At 44.0% G+C, this 18,389-nt stretch overlaps 1 protein-coding gene across 5 annotated transcripts in view; it reads right to left on the bottom strand.

The window, feature by feature from the left end:
* Window positions 1–129: 129 nt before the first annotated feature.
* The window catches only part of LOC118387327 (TBC1 domain family member 13-like), a 19,483-nt gene continuing 1,223 nt past the window's right edge, over window positions 130–18,389 (bottom strand). For 2 of the 5 annotated variants that reach the window (XM_052525288.1, XM_052525287.1), the window contains 11 exons: window positions 12,902–12,975; window positions 12,701–12,741; window positions 12,514–12,575; window positions 9,202–9,301; window positions 8,957–9,039; window positions 8,520–8,679; window positions 6,982–7,192; window positions 4,841–5,004; window positions 4,397–4,557; window positions 4,062–4,143; window positions 130–3,946 (listed from right to left, as the gene is read on the bottom strand). In XM_052525288.1, coding sequence (XP_052381248.1) covers window positions 3,881–3,946; window positions 4,062–4,143; window positions 4,397–4,557; window positions 4,841–5,004; window positions 6,982–7,192; window positions 8,520–8,679; window positions 8,957–9,039; window positions 9,202–9,301; window positions 12,514–12,575; window positions 12,701–12,741; window positions 12,902–12,975 — 1,204 coding nt within the window. In that variant the 3' untranslated portion in view covers window positions 130–3,880. The remainder of the gene's footprint in view (window positions 3,947–4,061; window positions 4,144–4,396; window positions 4,558–4,840; window positions 5,005–6,981; window positions 7,193–8,519; window positions 8,680–8,956; window positions 9,040–9,201; window positions 9,302–12,513; window positions 12,576–12,700; window positions 12,742–12,901; window positions 12,976–18,389) is intronic. The other 3 variants (XR_008142801.1, XM_052525289.1, XM_052525291.1) reach the window with 3 other exon arrangements.

Genomic DNA, 18,389 nt, shown 5'->3' with positions numbered 1-18,389 from the left:
CCACAGCACTGAGGGGGTGGAGAATGTGAGAGTGAAAAGAGAGAGTTGTACAGAAGGGAGGAAGGGAGAGAGATGGACAGAAAGAGGGAGAGAGAAGAATGGGAGAAATGAGGGAAAGCAACACAGGGAAAGGGTGTAAAGTAAAAACTGTACTTGTTGCACACTTGGCATTTATTATAAAAGGGCCTGAAAATACACAAAGAAGAACCCTTAGAGAATAATATGGCTACACATAGCATTGTCAAATTCCTGATGTAATCACTATACACATTTATATAATCGCCACTGGCAACAATGCAATGTTGTCCTTCCACATAGTCAAAGACGTTAAGGATTTTTTAAGACAATGGAGGATATGTCAAATCAGAGCACAATATACTGGACAATTTACATTGTTGCCCTGTGTAGCAGTGGCATGACAAACATTCATCTGACACCAAGGACAATGTGGTGTGAATAACAAACAGACAACGACAAAAGACTGTTCAGCCAGGATAAAGGAAAAATGTTACAGAAAAAGCCATCGACATGCAGGATTACAAAATATATTCTTATATTTCATGATGAGTATGCATTCTCCCTATCTCGCCCTGCTATTCTCAAGTCCACAATTAGAGTAGCTTTTTGCCACATAGGATTTGCTGTCTACCGTCAAACGGTTGGCAGAGATTAGACCAGAGGCAGTGAGCTGCTTTCTAAAACAGTCTCAATATAGCTGTAAAACAGATAGTTTGTGGTCCACAAATTGAATGTCTGCTGGATGAGAAACAGAGCGATATGATAAGAGGGAGAATGGCAGTGCATGGCGGTTGGCAGGCGGACTGTGGCACGGGGCCTACTGTCTTGCTGCTAGCCCTATCCTGGACAAGCCCTCAAAATCACAGGGCAAGGAGGGGAGGAAGAGGTGAGAGAAAGGCAAGAGCCATGGAAAAATGGAAAAAAAGTAAAGGAAAAAAATTGTGATAGAGCAAGAACGAGAAAATTAGAACCATAAACCATTCATCATTGACAACAAACGTTTGTGAATCACAGGAAGACAAGACTTTCCTTCTTTGTCATTACTGAACCTTCAATGGGGTATTTGTCACTGTTTATATACATTCATTAAAAGGTTCAATGCAGCTGGGTTTTTCCCCCCACACCAGTATCAAATAATTTCTAGGTAACAATTAAGAACCTTACTGTGATTGTTTTAAATGAAAATGGTAAAAAAAAAAAAAAAAAAAAAAAAAGCTTCTTAGCAAAGAGCAATTTCTCAAGCAAGAACTTGGCTAAGACTGTCAGGGAGTGTTCTGACTAGGGAGGGGGAACTGAAAACTAGCTGTTATTGGCAGAGAGGTTTGGAAATCTTTATTAACCAATTCACCACATGGTGATGTCACCATGGAAGGCCAAAACTCCCTCCCACCAAAACAAGCTGACATTTCAGGAAGTATTTTCAAACAGCTCTTACACTAAAAGGGCATTATCATAATTTTCACAATGTCAATATGAATCCAACCTTGGTGTGGAAATATATATAAAACGCAGGGAAATCAAGTTTTTGACTGCACTGGGCCTTTAAGATCAAGACATGATTATAGACACACTGATCGACCAAGCCAAGCTGTTTGAACTAGGAGTGTTCCCATTTCATTCAGTGTCAAAACACTCAGCACAGTATCTCTTACTACCTCACTTTAGTACAATAAAGCCACATTGAACCATCGCTAGTCACAGACTGTCAATTTGTACCAATTCCTGTCTAGGCAATTTTTCAGTAGGAAGATACCATCTTGTTACTGAAATAGTGTTAGAATGTAGACTAATACCATATTGTTACTGAAATAGTGTTAGAATGTAGACTGAAGCCTCCTGGCGCAGTGGTCTAAGACACTGCATCGCAGTGCAACAGTAGCTATGCCACTAGAGATTCTGGGTTTGAGTCCAGGCTCTGTCGCAGCCGGCCGCAGCCTGGGAGACCCATGGGGTGGCGCACAATTGGCCCAGCGTCGTCCAGGTTAGGGGAAGGTTTGGCCGCCAGGGATGCCCTTGTCCCATCGCGCACTAGCGCCTCCTTTGGCGGTCCGGGCGCAGTGCACGGTCGCCAGGTGTACAGTGTTTCCTCCAACACATTGGTGTGGATGGCTTCTGGGTTAAGTGGGCATTGTGTCAAGAAGCAGTTGGTTGGGTTGTGTTTCGGAGGACGCACGGCTCTCGACCTTCGCCTCTCCCGAGACTGTACGGGAGTTGCAGCTATGAGACAATTGGAGACCACGGAATTGGGGAGAAAAAGATGTAAAAAGAAAAGAATATAGACTGATACCATCTTGCCACTGAAATAGTGTTAGAATGTAAACTGATACAATCTTGCCACTGAAAGGGATGGTGATACTTGGAATTTCTAGGGAATGCTAATAAAACTGAAATGCAAACAGTAAAAAGGTAACTGTTGTATCATTCTCACAATATTGATGAAAACAAAGCAAGTCATTATCTGTGTAATTTAAAGTATCACATTATTATGAAGGTCCTACTGTTTGAAAAGGTAAATACATTTCAAGGGTGTCTTAGCTTTGTGGTAAGTGTTAGCGTTTAAAAAAAATCAAAAATAATCTATAACATTCAATCATAGTGATTTTAAGTAATCAACTCCGTAATTTTTCAACTCTTATCTGTCAACTCCATTATGTGAATACATAAATGTTATCATCATAGCCTTTCAATGTCAGTCATTTATCCATGATAAATATTCAGCTACTATTATCAATCATTTGTTCTCTGTAATAATCTTACAGTATGGAGAGCAAAATGTGTTATGCTTAATTTACAAGACATCATTCATGTTTAATGTATTCTGGTTTATTCTGGCCACTCAATGCGACCAGAGATAGGTCAAAATATATTATAAAAAAATGAATGCCCAATTTAATTGGATTGATTTGTTTGCTTAGTAATGCCCTCACATCAAAAGCAACCTTCTCATCGTCATCAATGTATCAATTTCAGGTTAGTGGGTCGGACAGCAAGTAGCCTAGTGGTCAAGAGCTTTAGGACAGTAACTGAAAGGTCGCTGGTTCGAATTCAGAAGCCGACTAGGTGATAAATCTGCCGATGTGCAAGGCACTTAACCCTAATTGCACCTGTAAGTCGCTCTGGATAAGAGCTTCTGCTACATGACACACCAAAACATTTATAAAACAATTTTCACATCCCATTGGTTTGACAGCAAACATACATTAATATTGGCGACTCCATAGACACGGAATCAGGTTACATCCAGCTATAAACTGTCCAGACGTGTAGCTCATGTGCGTAGAGTAAATATCTGAGCACGGTCATGAAAACAGAGAGAGAGGATGCTTGCGTTGAGGCCCAATGTCATAACAATCTATACTTTAAAGCAAACCCTGTGGCAACATTTTTTTTGCTGTTGTTGTGGTTAGTCTTTACATGGTAGTATTATATCTCATCTTAATGATAAAAAAAAACTTCACTTTGAAAGTTAAAAAAAAAAGTTATTCCCAACCCACTAAAAAGAAACACCCTAAAAAAAAACCTGGGAGTGTGATATTAGCCCTGGCGGACTTTATAATGATGCTTCTGTTGTAATCGTTACTGTGGTTTCTCTGCTTCATATATGCAGATTTGTACACTGTTTTTCAAGTGTTCAGTGCAAAAATAAATAGCTTGAGGCCACACACCCTCCCAGTGGAAAAACTGTCAGGCCGTGAGAGTGAGATGACAAGCCTAAGTACAGAGTTTGGTTTCTCCGACCAACCTTGTACCAAACCTTGCGCCAGGTGTCTTCCTCTCCCTCCTTTGTTGTGCCCAGGGTTATCAGTTTCATGTTGCATCCTCCCCTCCCCAACCAAGGAAGGGAGAAGGGAGGTAGGGGTGGCTATGACCCGTCCTGAAGCTCCTTGGCCTTGGCCAGGATGGTGTGGACATCTGAGATGGGGTAGTCCTGAAGAAGACCAGAGACAATCAGCTAAAACATCAAGTAAAACCACCGTAGTCGCCTAAGACATTACCTATATTGGCCACACTGTATTTGAAAAGATCCTTTCAGATGGTCTTACCTGCAGCAGTCTCATGTTGATCGTGAAGTCGCCTGCCAGCAACTGATCTCGAATCAGTCTGAAACCACACAGGACAGGCATGCTAATCAGAACAGAAATAACAAACAATGCATATCATATTGTAAGATGCAGACACGTATCTTACTAGTATCCAAGTCAACCCAAATCCTATCCAATTCCATCCAAATTCAAGTGAATACCAGAATTGCATTGCATTCTTCTCCATGTTCAATTCAACAGACTTGGGGAATTGGGGCTGGGGTCATTCTGTGGGTAGGGGTGTTCCAGCCCAGAGGGCTGTGGTTCGTGGCTAGGGAGGACAGACGGGAACTCACACGAGCATGGCGCAGCAGACCAGGATGAGGAAGTTGAAGCGGTCCTGGTCGGAAAAGAGCGTGTCCCAGATGCGGATGACGTCGGGCAGGAGGAACTCCTGAGACAGCAGCAGGGTCAGCCAGCGGAAGGTGAAGTACTGAGGCTTGATGTTCTGCTCCTGCTGTTAAAGAGAAGGGAGTTAGGGGGGTGAAATATTGAACAAGCCTCCATAATAACTACAAACATCATAACATTATCCCACTAAATGAATTCATCAAATCAAGTGTTGGTTTTGATTAGGAGGTGCATGGGGAAAATTAATAGGTAAACAGATCAAATGTGTAACCCCCCCCTATACCACTATGAACTTGTATCCTTTCAGAGCCGTGAAGACGAGTCAACAAGGGCCCAGGAAAAGGGCATAGGGATGGCTTTGGGACTGGGCCCAGGAGTCCCTCGCTCACCAGTTTAATGTAGAGCTCCATGTCCTTCTCCTTGAGCATGGAGTAGACGCTCTCCATCTTGTAGGTGATGCCGCACTGCGAGTCGTCCAGACTCTTGATGAACATGTCCCGGTTCTCCGACATCAGGTTGGTGAAACAAAAGAAGGTGTCCGCCTCAGCGTGCTCTGATTGGTTGGACGGTCAATAATAGTAAACCAGTCAATCAATCAGTCCATCGTACCCTAACTAGTTTCAATTGTGTCTGTCTGTCTATATATGACAGACGATAAAATACTTCTAAATAGAGGTCAAGAAATAAATATCTGAGAATTAGAAGTGATCAGGAAGAAGGGGGGGGGGTCCCTCATTTGACCTCTAGCTGGCAAGTCCTGAATCAGTTAGCTTGATCCATTCCATCACAGAACACCCATTCCATCAGAGAACACCCATTCCATCACAGAACATTAGCACTCTGATGCAGACTAGTGCAATCCCCATTGAGACCGTGTCTGTGCCTCGACCTAGGTTGGGCAAAACTAAACATGGCGGTGTTTGCCTTAGCAATCTCACTAGGATAAAGACCTCCTCCATTCCTGTCATAATTGAAAGAGATCATGATACCAAAGGCAATTATAGTCAATTAACTAATCACTGATCATAATCTTGATGTGATTGGCCTGACTGAAACATGGCTTATGCCTGATGAATTTACTGTGTTAAATGAGGCCTCACCTCCTGGCTACACTAGTGACCATATCCCCCACGCATCACGCAAAGGCGGAGGTGTTGCTAACATTTACGATAGCAAATTTAAATTTACAAAATAAAAAATGAAGTTTTCGTCTTTTGAGCTTCTAGTCATGAAATCTATGCAACCGACTCAAATCACTTTTTATAGCTACTGTTTACAGACCTCCTGGGCCATATACAGCATTCCTCATTGAGTTCCCTGAATTCCTATATTCCTTGTAGTCATAGCAGATACTATTCTAATCTTTGGTGACTAATATTCACATGGAAAAGTCCACAGACCCACTCCAAAAGGCTTTCGGAGCCATCATCGACTCAGTGGGTTTTGTCCAACATGTCTCTGGGCCTACTCACTGTCACAGTCATACTCTGGACCTAGTTTTGTCCCATTGAATAAATGTTGTGGATCTTAATGTTTTTCCTCATAATCCTAGACTATAGGACCACCATTTTATTACGTTTGCAATTGCAACAAATAATCTGCTCAGACCCCAACCAAGGAACATCAAAAGTTGTGCTATAAATTCACAGTGGGTCATATGATTGAGTGTAGTCTGGCCCAGGAGTGTAAAGGTGAACAGAAAGGCTCTGGAGCAAGGAACCGCCCTTGCTGTCTCTGCCTGGCCGGTTCCCCTCTTTCCACTGGGATTCTCTGCCTCTAACCCTATTACAGGGGCTGAGTCACTGGCTTACTAGGTAGGGCTCTTTCATACCGTCCCTAGGAGGGGTGCGTCACTTGAGTGGGTTGAGTCACTGATGTGATCTTCCTGTCTGGGTTGGCGCCCCCCCTTGGGTTGTGCCGTGGCGGAGATCTTTGTGGGCTATACTCGGCCTTGTCTCAGGATGGTAAGTTGGTGGTTGAAGATATCCCTCTAGTGGTGTGGGGGCTGTGCTTTGGCAAAGTGGGTGGGGTTATATCCTTCCTGTTTGGCCCTGTCTGGGGGTGTCATCGGATGGGGCCACAGTGTCTCCTGACCCCTCCTGTCTCAGCCTCCAGTATTTATGCTGCAGTAGTTTATGTGTCAGGGGGCTAGGGTCAGTTTGTTATATATGGAGTACTTCTCCTGTCCTATCCGGTGTCCTGTGTGAATTTAAGTATGCTCTCTCTAATTCTCTCTTTCTCTCTCGGAGGACCTGAGCCCTAGGACCATGCCTCAGGACTACCTGACATGATGACTCCTTGCTGTCCGCAGTCCACTTGACTGGGGACAGCAAAGTTTCTGTACAGCACTTTGAGATATCAGCTGATTTACGAAGGGCTATATAAATACATTTGATTTGCAATGGGACTATCAGAGAGAAGTAGCAGCAAATAGAGCTGATATTTGCCATTAATACAACAGAATAGTACTTTATTAGTCCATCTACACTACAGGCGTCTTCTGCTCTGCTCCCAAGAAACCTCCACCCACCTCTCCACTTGTCGTTGGGGTCGGTAGCGAAGGTGTAGTAGAGGGGTCCCACCACCTCGTTCATGCCCTGCACGTAGGCGATGCCCGGGTTGAGCTTAGCGTAAATGAACAGGATGCGCTCCACCACCTCCCAGTGGGCCTCACAGCCATTGGGAAGCACCTCATACTCGTTGGAAGGGTACAGGTTGAGGGCCTTGCCCGGGGAGCTCACCTGAAGAGGGGGGAGGTAAAGGGTGTGTAGAGAGGAAAGAATGGGTAGGAGAGAGAGGGGGGGGGGTTAGGCCCAGTCCAAAAACCACCACTACCCCCTGAGGCAGGCACTTGTGTAGATCTGAACAGATTAGATGGGTATGAGCAATATGGACAACATTTCTACCATATTGCTTATCCACAAGCAACAGTTATCAAAGCAGCATGACAGCTCTCACCATGGAAGAAACGCATTGGCAAGGGGAATCCACAAAGATTGGAATTCAAATTCTAGTTAATTGTTATAGAATGGAAATGGACACAAGCCGAATCCACCCATAAGTCTAATAGGGTTACCAAGCCAATATCGGTGAGGTATACTACAAAGCAGAATCAACTTCAATAAACATCCAGAAATAACTATTGATTTTCTAATTCATTAAGAAAGCTAAACTTAGATGTGTTTTGTGTCATTTGAGTTAATTACACCATGCCCATTTCAAACTCAACTTTCTAAAAATGTTTTTTTTTTTTAAATTAGAACATTTCAGAATATTTTGGCAAGTTAGCTGGACAACTCATTGATCCTGCTTGGTAGTATCCCCCTTGCCAAACTTGCCGAGACCTTGCATACTCACCACAGCTTGTGCATTGTGACCGCATTGCTTAAAGCAGAAGAGTAGGGTGGGGGAATGAACATAACACAGGGTAGTAGAGTCAGCACTACTGCCAACTGAATAGTGTTTTCCCTATTGTTACCTAAACAAGGTCACCCTGCTGCGTATGGGAGTGAAACATTGACAAATCAAATATTCTTGGATGCATATACAGTTTAGCAGGTGTTATGTCAGTTGCAGTGTAATGCGTATGTTCCTAGTTCCTATTAATCAATGCAAACAAGCACAATAATATTTTTTTTAAATGATCAAATATTTTGAATAGCAGTAGATATACTGTATAAATAGTATGTAAACATTATTAAAGTGACATTTTGCATTCGAGTCATTTAGCTGACGCTCTTTTAATAATAATAATAATATATGCCATTTAGCAGACGCTTTTATCCAAAGCGACTTACAGTCATGTGTGCATACATTCTACGTATGGGTGGTCCCGGGAATCGAACCCACTACCCTGGCGTTACAAGCGCCATGCTCTACCAACTGAGCTACAGAGCGACTAGGGTAAAGTGCCTTGCTCAAGGGCACGTCGACAGATATTTCAACTAGTCGGTTCGGTGATTAGAACCAGTAACCTTTCGGTTAGTGGCCCAACGCTCAACTGCTAGGCTACCTGCCAAATGAAACGGACACATACACACTCTCTCCCTCTCTGTTGGTCAGACTCACGTTGGTGACCCCGCTGCGGTTGCGGTCCACAGTCTGGGCCTTGAGGGTGGTCTGTTCCACACGGCACCTGAGGGTCTCATAGTCATTCTGGGGGTCCAGGATCAGCTGGCATGGGTAGTCTGTGGGCCACTGGAAGAAGGCCATGTCTGGGTACAGACGCCTGCCATTACAGAAATACATTAGTTAGTTAGCACTTAATAGTTATAATCCTCTTTGTTCCTTTGTGGAATAGAAGACATCCTTCCATGAGAGAAAGCCACTGCTGCTGACCTTCTGCCTATTTAGAGATGGTATTCCATGACAGGCTACTGGAATACATTAATAGACTATTCATTAATGCTCGCCCCGGCTCTGGAGGACAAGTTACTTATAATACAAGAAGATATTCACTTCACAGTCAGCTAAAGAAGTGCCTAGCTTGTTGCCAAGCTACCTACCTGACATCTTTATCAATCTGCAGCAGCACCTCGTTGTCTCTGAAGTAGTTGTTCCACTTGCTCTCTGGGCTGGGGTTGAGAGGCTGAGAGATTGAAAGAAAGTTAGAAAGACGGAATTAAAATTAATGTATGGGAAAATTCGGTGAAAGTTCCTGCGTATTCGTCGAGACAACCCAGCGGTGTGTATCAGAGTAGGAAATTGGTCTATTTTGGGGGGTGAAGAAGGAGGGAGAGGAGGAACTCACGTGGTCCTCCATGGTCACGTCCTCTCTGGAGAGGCCCAGGTTGGCCTTAGCGATGCCGGGCTGGATAATCATCTCCTTCAGGAACTGGGAATAACCCTCCCTGTGGGCACAAAATTAAATACAATAGAATACTGTATCTCGACGCCCGTGGATTAACGCAAGAGTCAGGGACTATCGGAGGTCAGCTAATCCTAATTGTTTAATTTCAGGAGTTCAATTTGACCGATAATTGGACTTAGTGAAATTTACTAGACTCAGCAAAATGACATCATCATGGACATGCTGCCATATTTCTTATACCAATCGAATTCTGAATTGACTAGGGGCTAGGGGTTCTTTCGGGATGGGGCCATTCAAAGCATTCCAGGCAGGCTGAATCAAACAGTCAAAGGATTTCAATAATTGAGTAAGGAGGGAGCCAATAGGAAGAGCAGAATCGCCACCAACGTATCTCCTGTCGAGCCGACCCGATATAGCTGTCCTGAGCCGGGTGTGTTGTGTTCTAGTGTGATATATTAATAGGCCATGTTCCATTATGAATCAGCTGGTGTCTAGGGATGCTTGGTAAAATCTAAAAAAAAAAAGATTCCCAAAGTAAACTCCAGCGAGACAGGGGGGGATATATTTGACCAAGAATTGGTTATTTACCAAGGTATAATTCTGTCATTGATTAAAATGCTGAGATGGAAGGATATACAAAGTGGCTCAGTCTTGATCAGTTCATGTTTTCATGCTCTATATAAGAAAGGCCTCAAAGGACTGAGTCAAAAGTCACTACATCTAGAGATGGTTTCATTTTCCCTTTAACCATTCAAACTAGGGCTGGGCGATATATATCAAACTAATTAGATTTTCCAAATGCCTGAATCAAGTTTAGTATTTTTCGTTTTATGAGCGTTTATGACTGCTTGTTTTCTCCAATTCTCTCCTTCTTTCTTTCGCTCTTTCGGAGGACCTGAGCCCTAGGACCATGCCCCAGGAGTACCTGACATGATGACTCCTTGCTGTCCCCAGTCCACCTGGCCATGCTGCTGCTCCAGTTTCAACTGTTCTGCCTTACTATTATTTGACCATGCTGGTCATTTATGAACATTTGAACATCTTGGCCATGTTCTGTTATAATCTCCACCCGGCACAGCCAGAAGAGGACTGGCCACCCCACATATGCTCTCTCTAATTCTCTCTTTCTTTCTCTCTCTCGGAGGACCTGAGCCCAAGGACTGTGCCCCAGGACGACCTGACATGATGACTCCTTGCTGTCCCCAGTCCACCTGACTGTGCTGCTGCTCCAGTTTCAACTGTTCTGCCTTACTATTATTCGACCATGCTGGTCATTTATGAACATTTGAACATCTTGGCCATGTTCTGTTATAATCTCCACCCGGCACAGCCAGAAGAGGACTGGCCACCCCACATAGCCTGGTTCCTCTCTAGGTTTCTTCCTAGGTTTTGGCCTTTCTAGGGAGTTTTACCTAGCCACCGTGCTTCTACACCTGCATTGCTTGCTGTTTGGGGTTTTAGGCTGGGTTTCTGTACAGCACTTTGAGATATCAGCCGATGTACGAAGGGCTATATAAATAAATTTGATTTAGTCTTTTTGGTCCCGTCTCGTTCGCTCCTTCTGTGCTGTGCACCTACGCATTTACACCAGTGTTAGAGGAAATTATGGTTGAAATTACTAATTATGTATACATTCCAATCAGAACTGACTAGTCCAAATGCTATAATGTATTGCACCTTGCCTATGCCGCACGGCAATCTCTCATCCATATATGTATATGTAGATATTCTTATTCATTCCTTTACACTTGTGTGTATGAGGTAGTTATGAAATTGTTAGATTACTTGTTAGATATTACTGCACGGTCGGAACTAGAAGCACAAGCATTTCGCTACACTTGCATTAACATCAGCTAACCATGTGTATGTGACCAATAAAATTTGATTTGATTTGTACGACACCAAAAGCTTGGCACACCTGTATTTGGGGAGTTTGTCCCATTCTTCTCTGCAGATCCTCTCAAGCTCTGTCAGGTTGGATGGGGAGTGTTGGTGCACAAGTATTTTCCGGTCTCTCCAGAGATGTTCGATCGGGTTCAAGTCCGGGCTCTGGGCTACTCAAGGACATTCAGAGACGTGTCCCAAAGCCACTCCTAAATTGTCTTGGCAGTGTGCTTAGGGTTGTTGTCCTGTTGGAAGGTGAACCTTTGACCCCAGTTTGAGGTCCTGAGTGCTCTGGAGCAGGTTTTCATCAAGGATCTCTCTGTACTTTGCTCTATTTATCTTTCCCTCGATCCCGACTAGTCTCCCAGTCCCTGCCGCTGAAAAACATCCAGACAGCATGATGCTGCCACCCCCATGCTTCACCGTAGCGATGGTGCCAAGTTTCCTCCAGACGTGACACTTTGCATTCAGGCCAAAGAGTTCAATCTTGGTTTACCTTTAACTGAGGAGTGGCTTCCGTCTGGCCACTCTACCATAAAGGCCTAATTGGTGTAGTGCTGCAGAGATGGTTGTCTTTCTGGAAGGTTCTCCCATCTTCACAGAGGAACTCTGATGCTCTGTCAGAGTGACCATCGGGTTCTTGGTCATCTCCCTGACCAAGGCCCTTCTCCCCCGATTACTCAGTTCGCTTTAATACTGTGTTCTTAGGGACCTTCTTGGTACCCTTACCCAGATCTGTGCCTGGATACAATCCCGTCTCAGAGATCTCCGGACATTTCCTTCAACCTCATGGCTTGGATTTTGCTCTGACATGCACGGTCAACTGTGGGACCTTATATAGACAGGTGTGTGCCTTTCCAAAATGTCCAATCAATTGAATTTACCACAGGTTGACTCCAATCAAGTTGTAAAAACATCTCAAGGATGATCAATGGAAACAGGATGCACCTGAGTTCAATTTCAAGTCTCATAGCAAAGAGTATGAACACTTATGTAAATAAGGTATTTCTGTTCAATTTTTTATAAATTGGCAAAAAAGTTTATTTTTTATTTAAAAAAAGGGTTTTCGCTTTGTCATTATGGGGTATATTGTATAGACTGGTGAGGATTTGTATTTATTTAATCAATTTAAGAATAAGGCTGTAACGTAACAAAATGTGGAAAAAGGGAAGGGGCCTGAACACTGTATTTAGTGAATCCTCCATAAGTTTGAAAAAAAAAAAAAAAAAATGGAAATATGAGTTTTGGGCCATATCGCACAGCCCTATTTCAAACCGGTCTTGCAAGTGCACTTATTTCTTACTCTGACCATTTCAATACATCTCCTCTTGTTGATAAATAATTGATGTCTATCTGGAGACATTTTACCTCTGCTTTTTGAGAAAGGAATCCCACATCGTCTGGTCCAGAGGCAGGTAGTTTAGAAGGACCTGGAAACATGGAAGCAAGTCACCCGAAATAAGAATCCCAATCACTCACAGATAAGATTAGAAAAACAGGCTGAAACTAATACTACATACTGCAGATGTCTATTAAAAGGGGTGGAGCAACTCACTTTCCAGCAAAGTGCACGGATGCCTCCTTCAAATGGGATACCTGAGAGAGAGAGAGATAGGAGGGTGAAGGAGAGAAGGGGGAATGACAAAAAAAGATGAATACAGGACAAGATAAAGTGAAATAAGGAGCATAATAACATACTAAGTAAAAACACATGAAAAAATTACATTCTAGAAATGAAAGCAAAGTTTTTTCTCACCGCTGAAGCAAAGTTCCCGGAGTGCATTCAAGTCTAGCTTCTCTTCACTCAAGGCCACCTTGAATTCCTGTATCCTTTAATTGTACAAGAAAGGGAAAAATAACATAAATATAGGCTGTGGTGTAAGAAGCATACTGTGTACTGCATTCATGTAAATCTTAAAATATACAGACATGGCTTAATGCCTCCCATGAAGAATAAGGAGGGACACAGTCCCATAATGCCTTGTTCAGATTATGCACATGTAGCAGACCGAAAACAGGAGAGGGTGTTGTAGGTGGGTAGACTAATGATTATTTATCTATGAGAAGAAGGATAGATGCAATCTACATAGGGCTGCACAGTTTCATGTGTTTACCTTATACATTCCCTGGGGAGTCGTTCATGTGGCCATTAATGTGGTCAGAAAAGGAGGAGATTCTGACCAATTGCCCCTTCCCACTAACTTGGTACCAATAGCCATAAACCCCCAGTACAACATAATTGATTTGTCCAACTTCCACCTCAGACAGCTGCTCAGGTAACAGTCTTTGAAATGCAGATTTACCAACACAACCTGCCCCAACTGTTCTTATGGTACAAAAAAGCATATTAAATGGTGGGACTTTGGCAGAATGCCCCTTTAATGGTTTGTAACACTTGAAGTACTCATTAAATATACAGTACCACCACTAGTTTATACGTGTGTCCTCCTGTCTGTCCTCCTGTCATGATCAGTTGACAATCGAGCCAAATCACAGTACCCATTGGTGTGGTGGTTAGGCTACATTATCACTAAAAGGAAAATAAGCATTGATTCTCCCAGAGGAAATCAAAATAGATTGGGGTTGATTGATTGTTGTGATTTATCCCAAAAGTATTAAAGGCTTAGGCTATACAGCAGTGCTTAGGCTATACAGCAGTGCTTAGGCTATACAGCAGTGCTCAGGCTATACAGCAGTGCTCAGGCTATACAGCAGTGCTCAGGCTATACAGCAGTGCTTAGGCTATACAGCAGTGCTTAGGCTATACAGCAGTGCTTAGGCTATACAGCAGTGCTCAGGCTATACAGCAGTGCTCAGGCTATACAGCAGTGCTCAGGCTATACAGCAGTGCTCAGGCTATACAGCAGTGCTTAGGCTATACAGCAGTGCTTAGGCTATACAGCAGGGCTCAAATCAAATCAAATTTTATTTGTCACATACACATGGTTAGCAGATGTTAATGCGAGTGTAGCGAAATGCTTGTGCTTCTAGTTCCGACAATGCAGTAATAACCAACAAGTAATCTAACTAACAATTCCAAAACTACTGTCTTATACACAGTGTAAGGGGATAAAGAATATGTACATAAGGATATATGAATGAGTGATGGTACGGGGCAGCATACAGTAGATGGTATCGAGTACAGTATATACATATGAGATGAGTATGTAGACAAAGTAAACAAAGTGGCTAGTGATACATGTATTACATAAGGATGCAGTCGATGATATAGAGTACAGTATATACGTATGCATATGAGATGAATAATGTAGGGTAAGTAACATTATATACGGTAGCATTGTTTAAAGTGGCTAGTGATATATTTACATAATTTCCCATCAATTCCCATTATTCAAGTGGCTGGAGTTGGGTCAGTGTCAATGTCAGTGTGTTGGCAGCAGCCACTCAATGTTAGTGGTGGCTGTTTAACAGTCTGATGGCCTTGATATAGAAGCTGTTTTTCAGTCTCTCAGTCCCAGCTTTGATGCACCTGTACTGACCTCGCCTTCTGGATGATAGCGGGGTGAACAGGCAGTGGCTCGGGTGGTTGATGTCCTTGATGATCTTTATGGCCTTCCTGTAACATCGGGTGGTGTAGGTGTCCTGGAGGGCAGGTAGTTTGCCCCCGGTGATGCGTTGTGCAGACCTCACTACCCTCTGGAGAGCCTTACGGTTGAGGGCGGAGCAGTTGCCGTACCAGGCGGTGATACAGCCCGCCAGGATGCTCTCGATTGTGCATCTGTAGAAGTTTGAGTGCTTTTGGTGACAAGCAGAATTTCTTCAGCCTCCTGAGGTTGAAGAGGCGCTGCTGCGCCTTCTTCACGACGCTGTCTGTGTGAGTGGACCAATTCAGTTTGTCTGTGATGTGTATGCCGAGGAACTTAAAACTTGCTACCCTCTCCACTACTGTTCCATCGATGTGGATAGGGGGTGTTCCCTCTGCTGTTTCCTGAAGTCCACAATCATCTCCTTAGTTTTGTTGACGTTGAGTGTGAGGTTATTTTCCTGACACCACACTCCGAGGGCCCTCACCTCTTCCCTGTAGGCCGTCTCGTCGTTGTTGGTAATCAAGCCTACCACTGTTGTGTCGTCCGCAAACTTGATGATTGAGTTGGAGGCGTGCGTGGCCATGCAGTCGTGGGTGAACAGGGAGTACAGGAGAGGGCTCAGAACGCACCCTTGTGGGGCCCCCGTGTTGAGGATCAGCGGGGAGGAGATGTTGTTGCCTACCCTCACCACCTGGGGGCGGCCTGTCAGGAAGTCCAGTACCCAGTTGCACAGGGCGGGGTCGAGACCCAGGGTCTCGAGCTTGATGACGAGCTTGGAGGGTACTATGGTGTTGAATGCCGAGCTGTAGTCGATGAACAGCATTCTCACGTAGGTATTCCTCTTGTCCAGATGGGTTAGGGCAGTGTGCAGTGTGGTTGAGATTGCATCGTCTGTGGACCTATTTGGGCGGTAAGCAAATTGGAGTGGGTCTAGGGTGTCAGGTAGGGTGGAGGTGATATGGTCCTTGACTAGTCCCTCAAAGCACTTCATGATGATGGGAGTGAGTGCTACTAGTAGTCGTTTAGCTCAGTTACCTTAGCTTTCTTGGGAACAGGAACAACGGTGGCCCTCTTGAAGCATGTGGGAACAGCAGACTGGTATGGGGATTGATTGAATATGTCCGTAAACACACCGGCCAGCTGGTCTGCGCATGCTCTGAGGGCGCGGCTGGGGATGCCGTCTGGGCCTGCAGCCTTGCGAGGGTTAACACGTTTAAATGTCTTACTCACCTCGGCTGCAGTGAAGGAGAGACCGCATGTTTTCGTTGCAGGCCGTGTCAGTGGCACTGTATTGTCCTCAAAGCGGGCAAAAAAGTTATTTAGTCTGCCTGGGAGCAAGACATCTTGGTCCGTGACTGGGCTGGGTTTCTTCTTGTAGTCCGTGATTGACTGTAGACCCTGCCACATGCCTCTTGTGTCTGAGCCGTTGAATTGAGATTCTACTTTGTCTCTGTACTGACGCTTAGCTTGTTTGATAGCCTTGCGGAGGGAATAGCTGCACTGTTTGTATTCGGTCATGTTACCAGACACCTTGCCCTGATTAAAAGCAGTGGTTCGCGCTTTCAGTTTCACGAGAATGCTGCCATCAATCCACGGTTTCTGGTTAGGGAATGTTTTTATCGTTGCTATGGGAACGACATCTTCAACGCACGTTCTAATGAACTCGCACACCGAATCAGCGTATTCGTCAATATTGTTATCTGACGCAATACGAAACATGTCCCAGTCCACGTGATGGAAGCAGTCTTGGAGTGTGGAGTCAGCTTGGTCGGACCAGCGTTGGACAGACCTCAGCGTGGGAGCCTCTTGTTTAAGTTTCTGTCTGTAGGCAGGGATCAACAAAATGGAGTCGTGGTCAGCTTTTCCGAAAGGGGGCGGGGCAGGGCCTTATATGCGTCGCGGAAGTTAGAGTAACAATGATCCAAGGTTTTACCACCCCTGGTTACGCAATCGATATGCTGATAAAATTTAGGGAGTCTTGTTTTCAGATTAGCTTTGTTAAAATCCCCAGCTACAATGAATGCAGCCTCCGGATAAATGGTTTCCAGTTTGCAAAGAGTTAAATAAAAAGTTTGTTCAGAGCCATCGATGTGTCTGCTTGGGGGGATATATACGGCTGTGATTATAATCGAAGAGAATTCTCTTGGTAGATAATGCGGTCTACATTTGATTGTGAGGAATTCTAAATCAGGTGAACAGAAGGATTTGAGTTCCTGTATGTTTCTTTCATCACACCATGTCTCGTTAGTCATGAGGCATACACCCCCGCCACTCTTCTTACCAGAAAGATGTTTGTTTCTGTCGGCGCGATGCGTGGAGAAACCCGTTGGCTGCACCGCCCGGATAGCGTCTCTCCAGTGAGCCATGTTTCCGTGAAGCAGAGAACGTTACAGTCTCTGATGTCCCTCTGGAATGCTACCCTTGCTCGGACTTCATCAACCTTGTTGTCAAGAGACTGGACATTGGCAAGAAGAATGCTAGGAAGTGGTGCACGATGTGCCCGTGTCCGGAGTCTGACCAGAAGACCGCTACGTTTCCCTCTTTTACGAAGTCGTTTTTTGGGGTCGCTGCATGGAATCAATTCCGTTGACCTGTTTGTAAGGCAGAACACAGGATCCGCGTCGCGGAAAACATATTCTTGGTCGTACTGATGGTGAATTGACGATGATCAGTAGTTCTTCTCGACTGTATGTAATGAAGCCTAAGATGACCTGGGGTACTAATGTAAGAAATAACACGTAAAAAAACAAAAAACTGCATAGTTTCCTAGGAACGCGAAGCGAGGCGGCCATCTCTGTCGGCGCTGGAAGTACACTTAGGCTATACAGCAGGGCTTTGGCTAAAGCTGAACACTCAGTGTTAGCTTTTAGAAAGAGGTGCATGCAGAACTGACAGAGTTGGCTATACAACATCAGATAGTTAGCTATATCTGTGATGTTCTGATTTTGTTCTAACCTACTGAAGAGAACCAAAGCAAGAGTTATGATATCAATCTAGTATGCCTTTCTCCTGTAATAGCTATTTATCTTTTTCCTGGACAGCTACATCCTGTTTGTCATGGCTCCCTCCAAAACTGCAGACAATCAGCAAAGTTGCTGGGCGCTATTCAACGGGAATACAGTTCATTTGTTTATTATCAAGCAACAGCCCTCACAAGACACCAGTCCTGACCTCAGATCACTAACTTCAATACTAGGTAAAATTGCTTTGCTGTTACAATTAAACCCTAAAGTGGGCTACCCTTCATAACATTGGATCTATTATCATAACATTGGATCCATTATTTTCCTGGAACAAGAAAGTCCAAAAGCAAAAGTGAATAGTAGCCTAAAAACAAGGAAAGCTTTAATAATTAATAGCCAAAGTTTGACAACATTTCAGCCATCACAGAAAATAGGTTACCATAGTAGGCATATGAACAGTTTTATTTAGCCACAAATAGCAGGCCCCTAAATAGATTTAAATAAAGTAAATTAGTGTGTCCTGCTTGAACTGCCCCTGTCTTACAAGGGTTGAAAGGGATGTCCTGTCAGCATTTGCATTGTATAGTTCAAATGTAATGCAACATACCAACATTGTACCTTGATTAGGCTATTCTGTATTTCTCCTTGTCTTGTGGAATATCAATAGCTGACATTAAGTTGAATACAACACACAGGTTTGACTGTCTCTAGTCTAAAGTGGTCTCAGTTTTGT

The sequence above is a fragment of the Oncorhynchus keta genome, chromosome 9, assembly GCF_023373465.1.
Source record: "Oncorhynchus keta strain PuntledgeMale-10-30-2019 chromosome 9, Oket_V2, whole genome shotgun sequence".
Taxonomy (NCBI): Eukaryota; Metazoa; Chordata; class Actinopteri; order Salmoniformes; family Salmonidae; genus Oncorhynchus; species Oncorhynchus keta.
The sequence above is the reverse complement of the archived record's forward strand: the minus strand, read 5'-3'. Positions and strand labels throughout refer to the sequence as shown.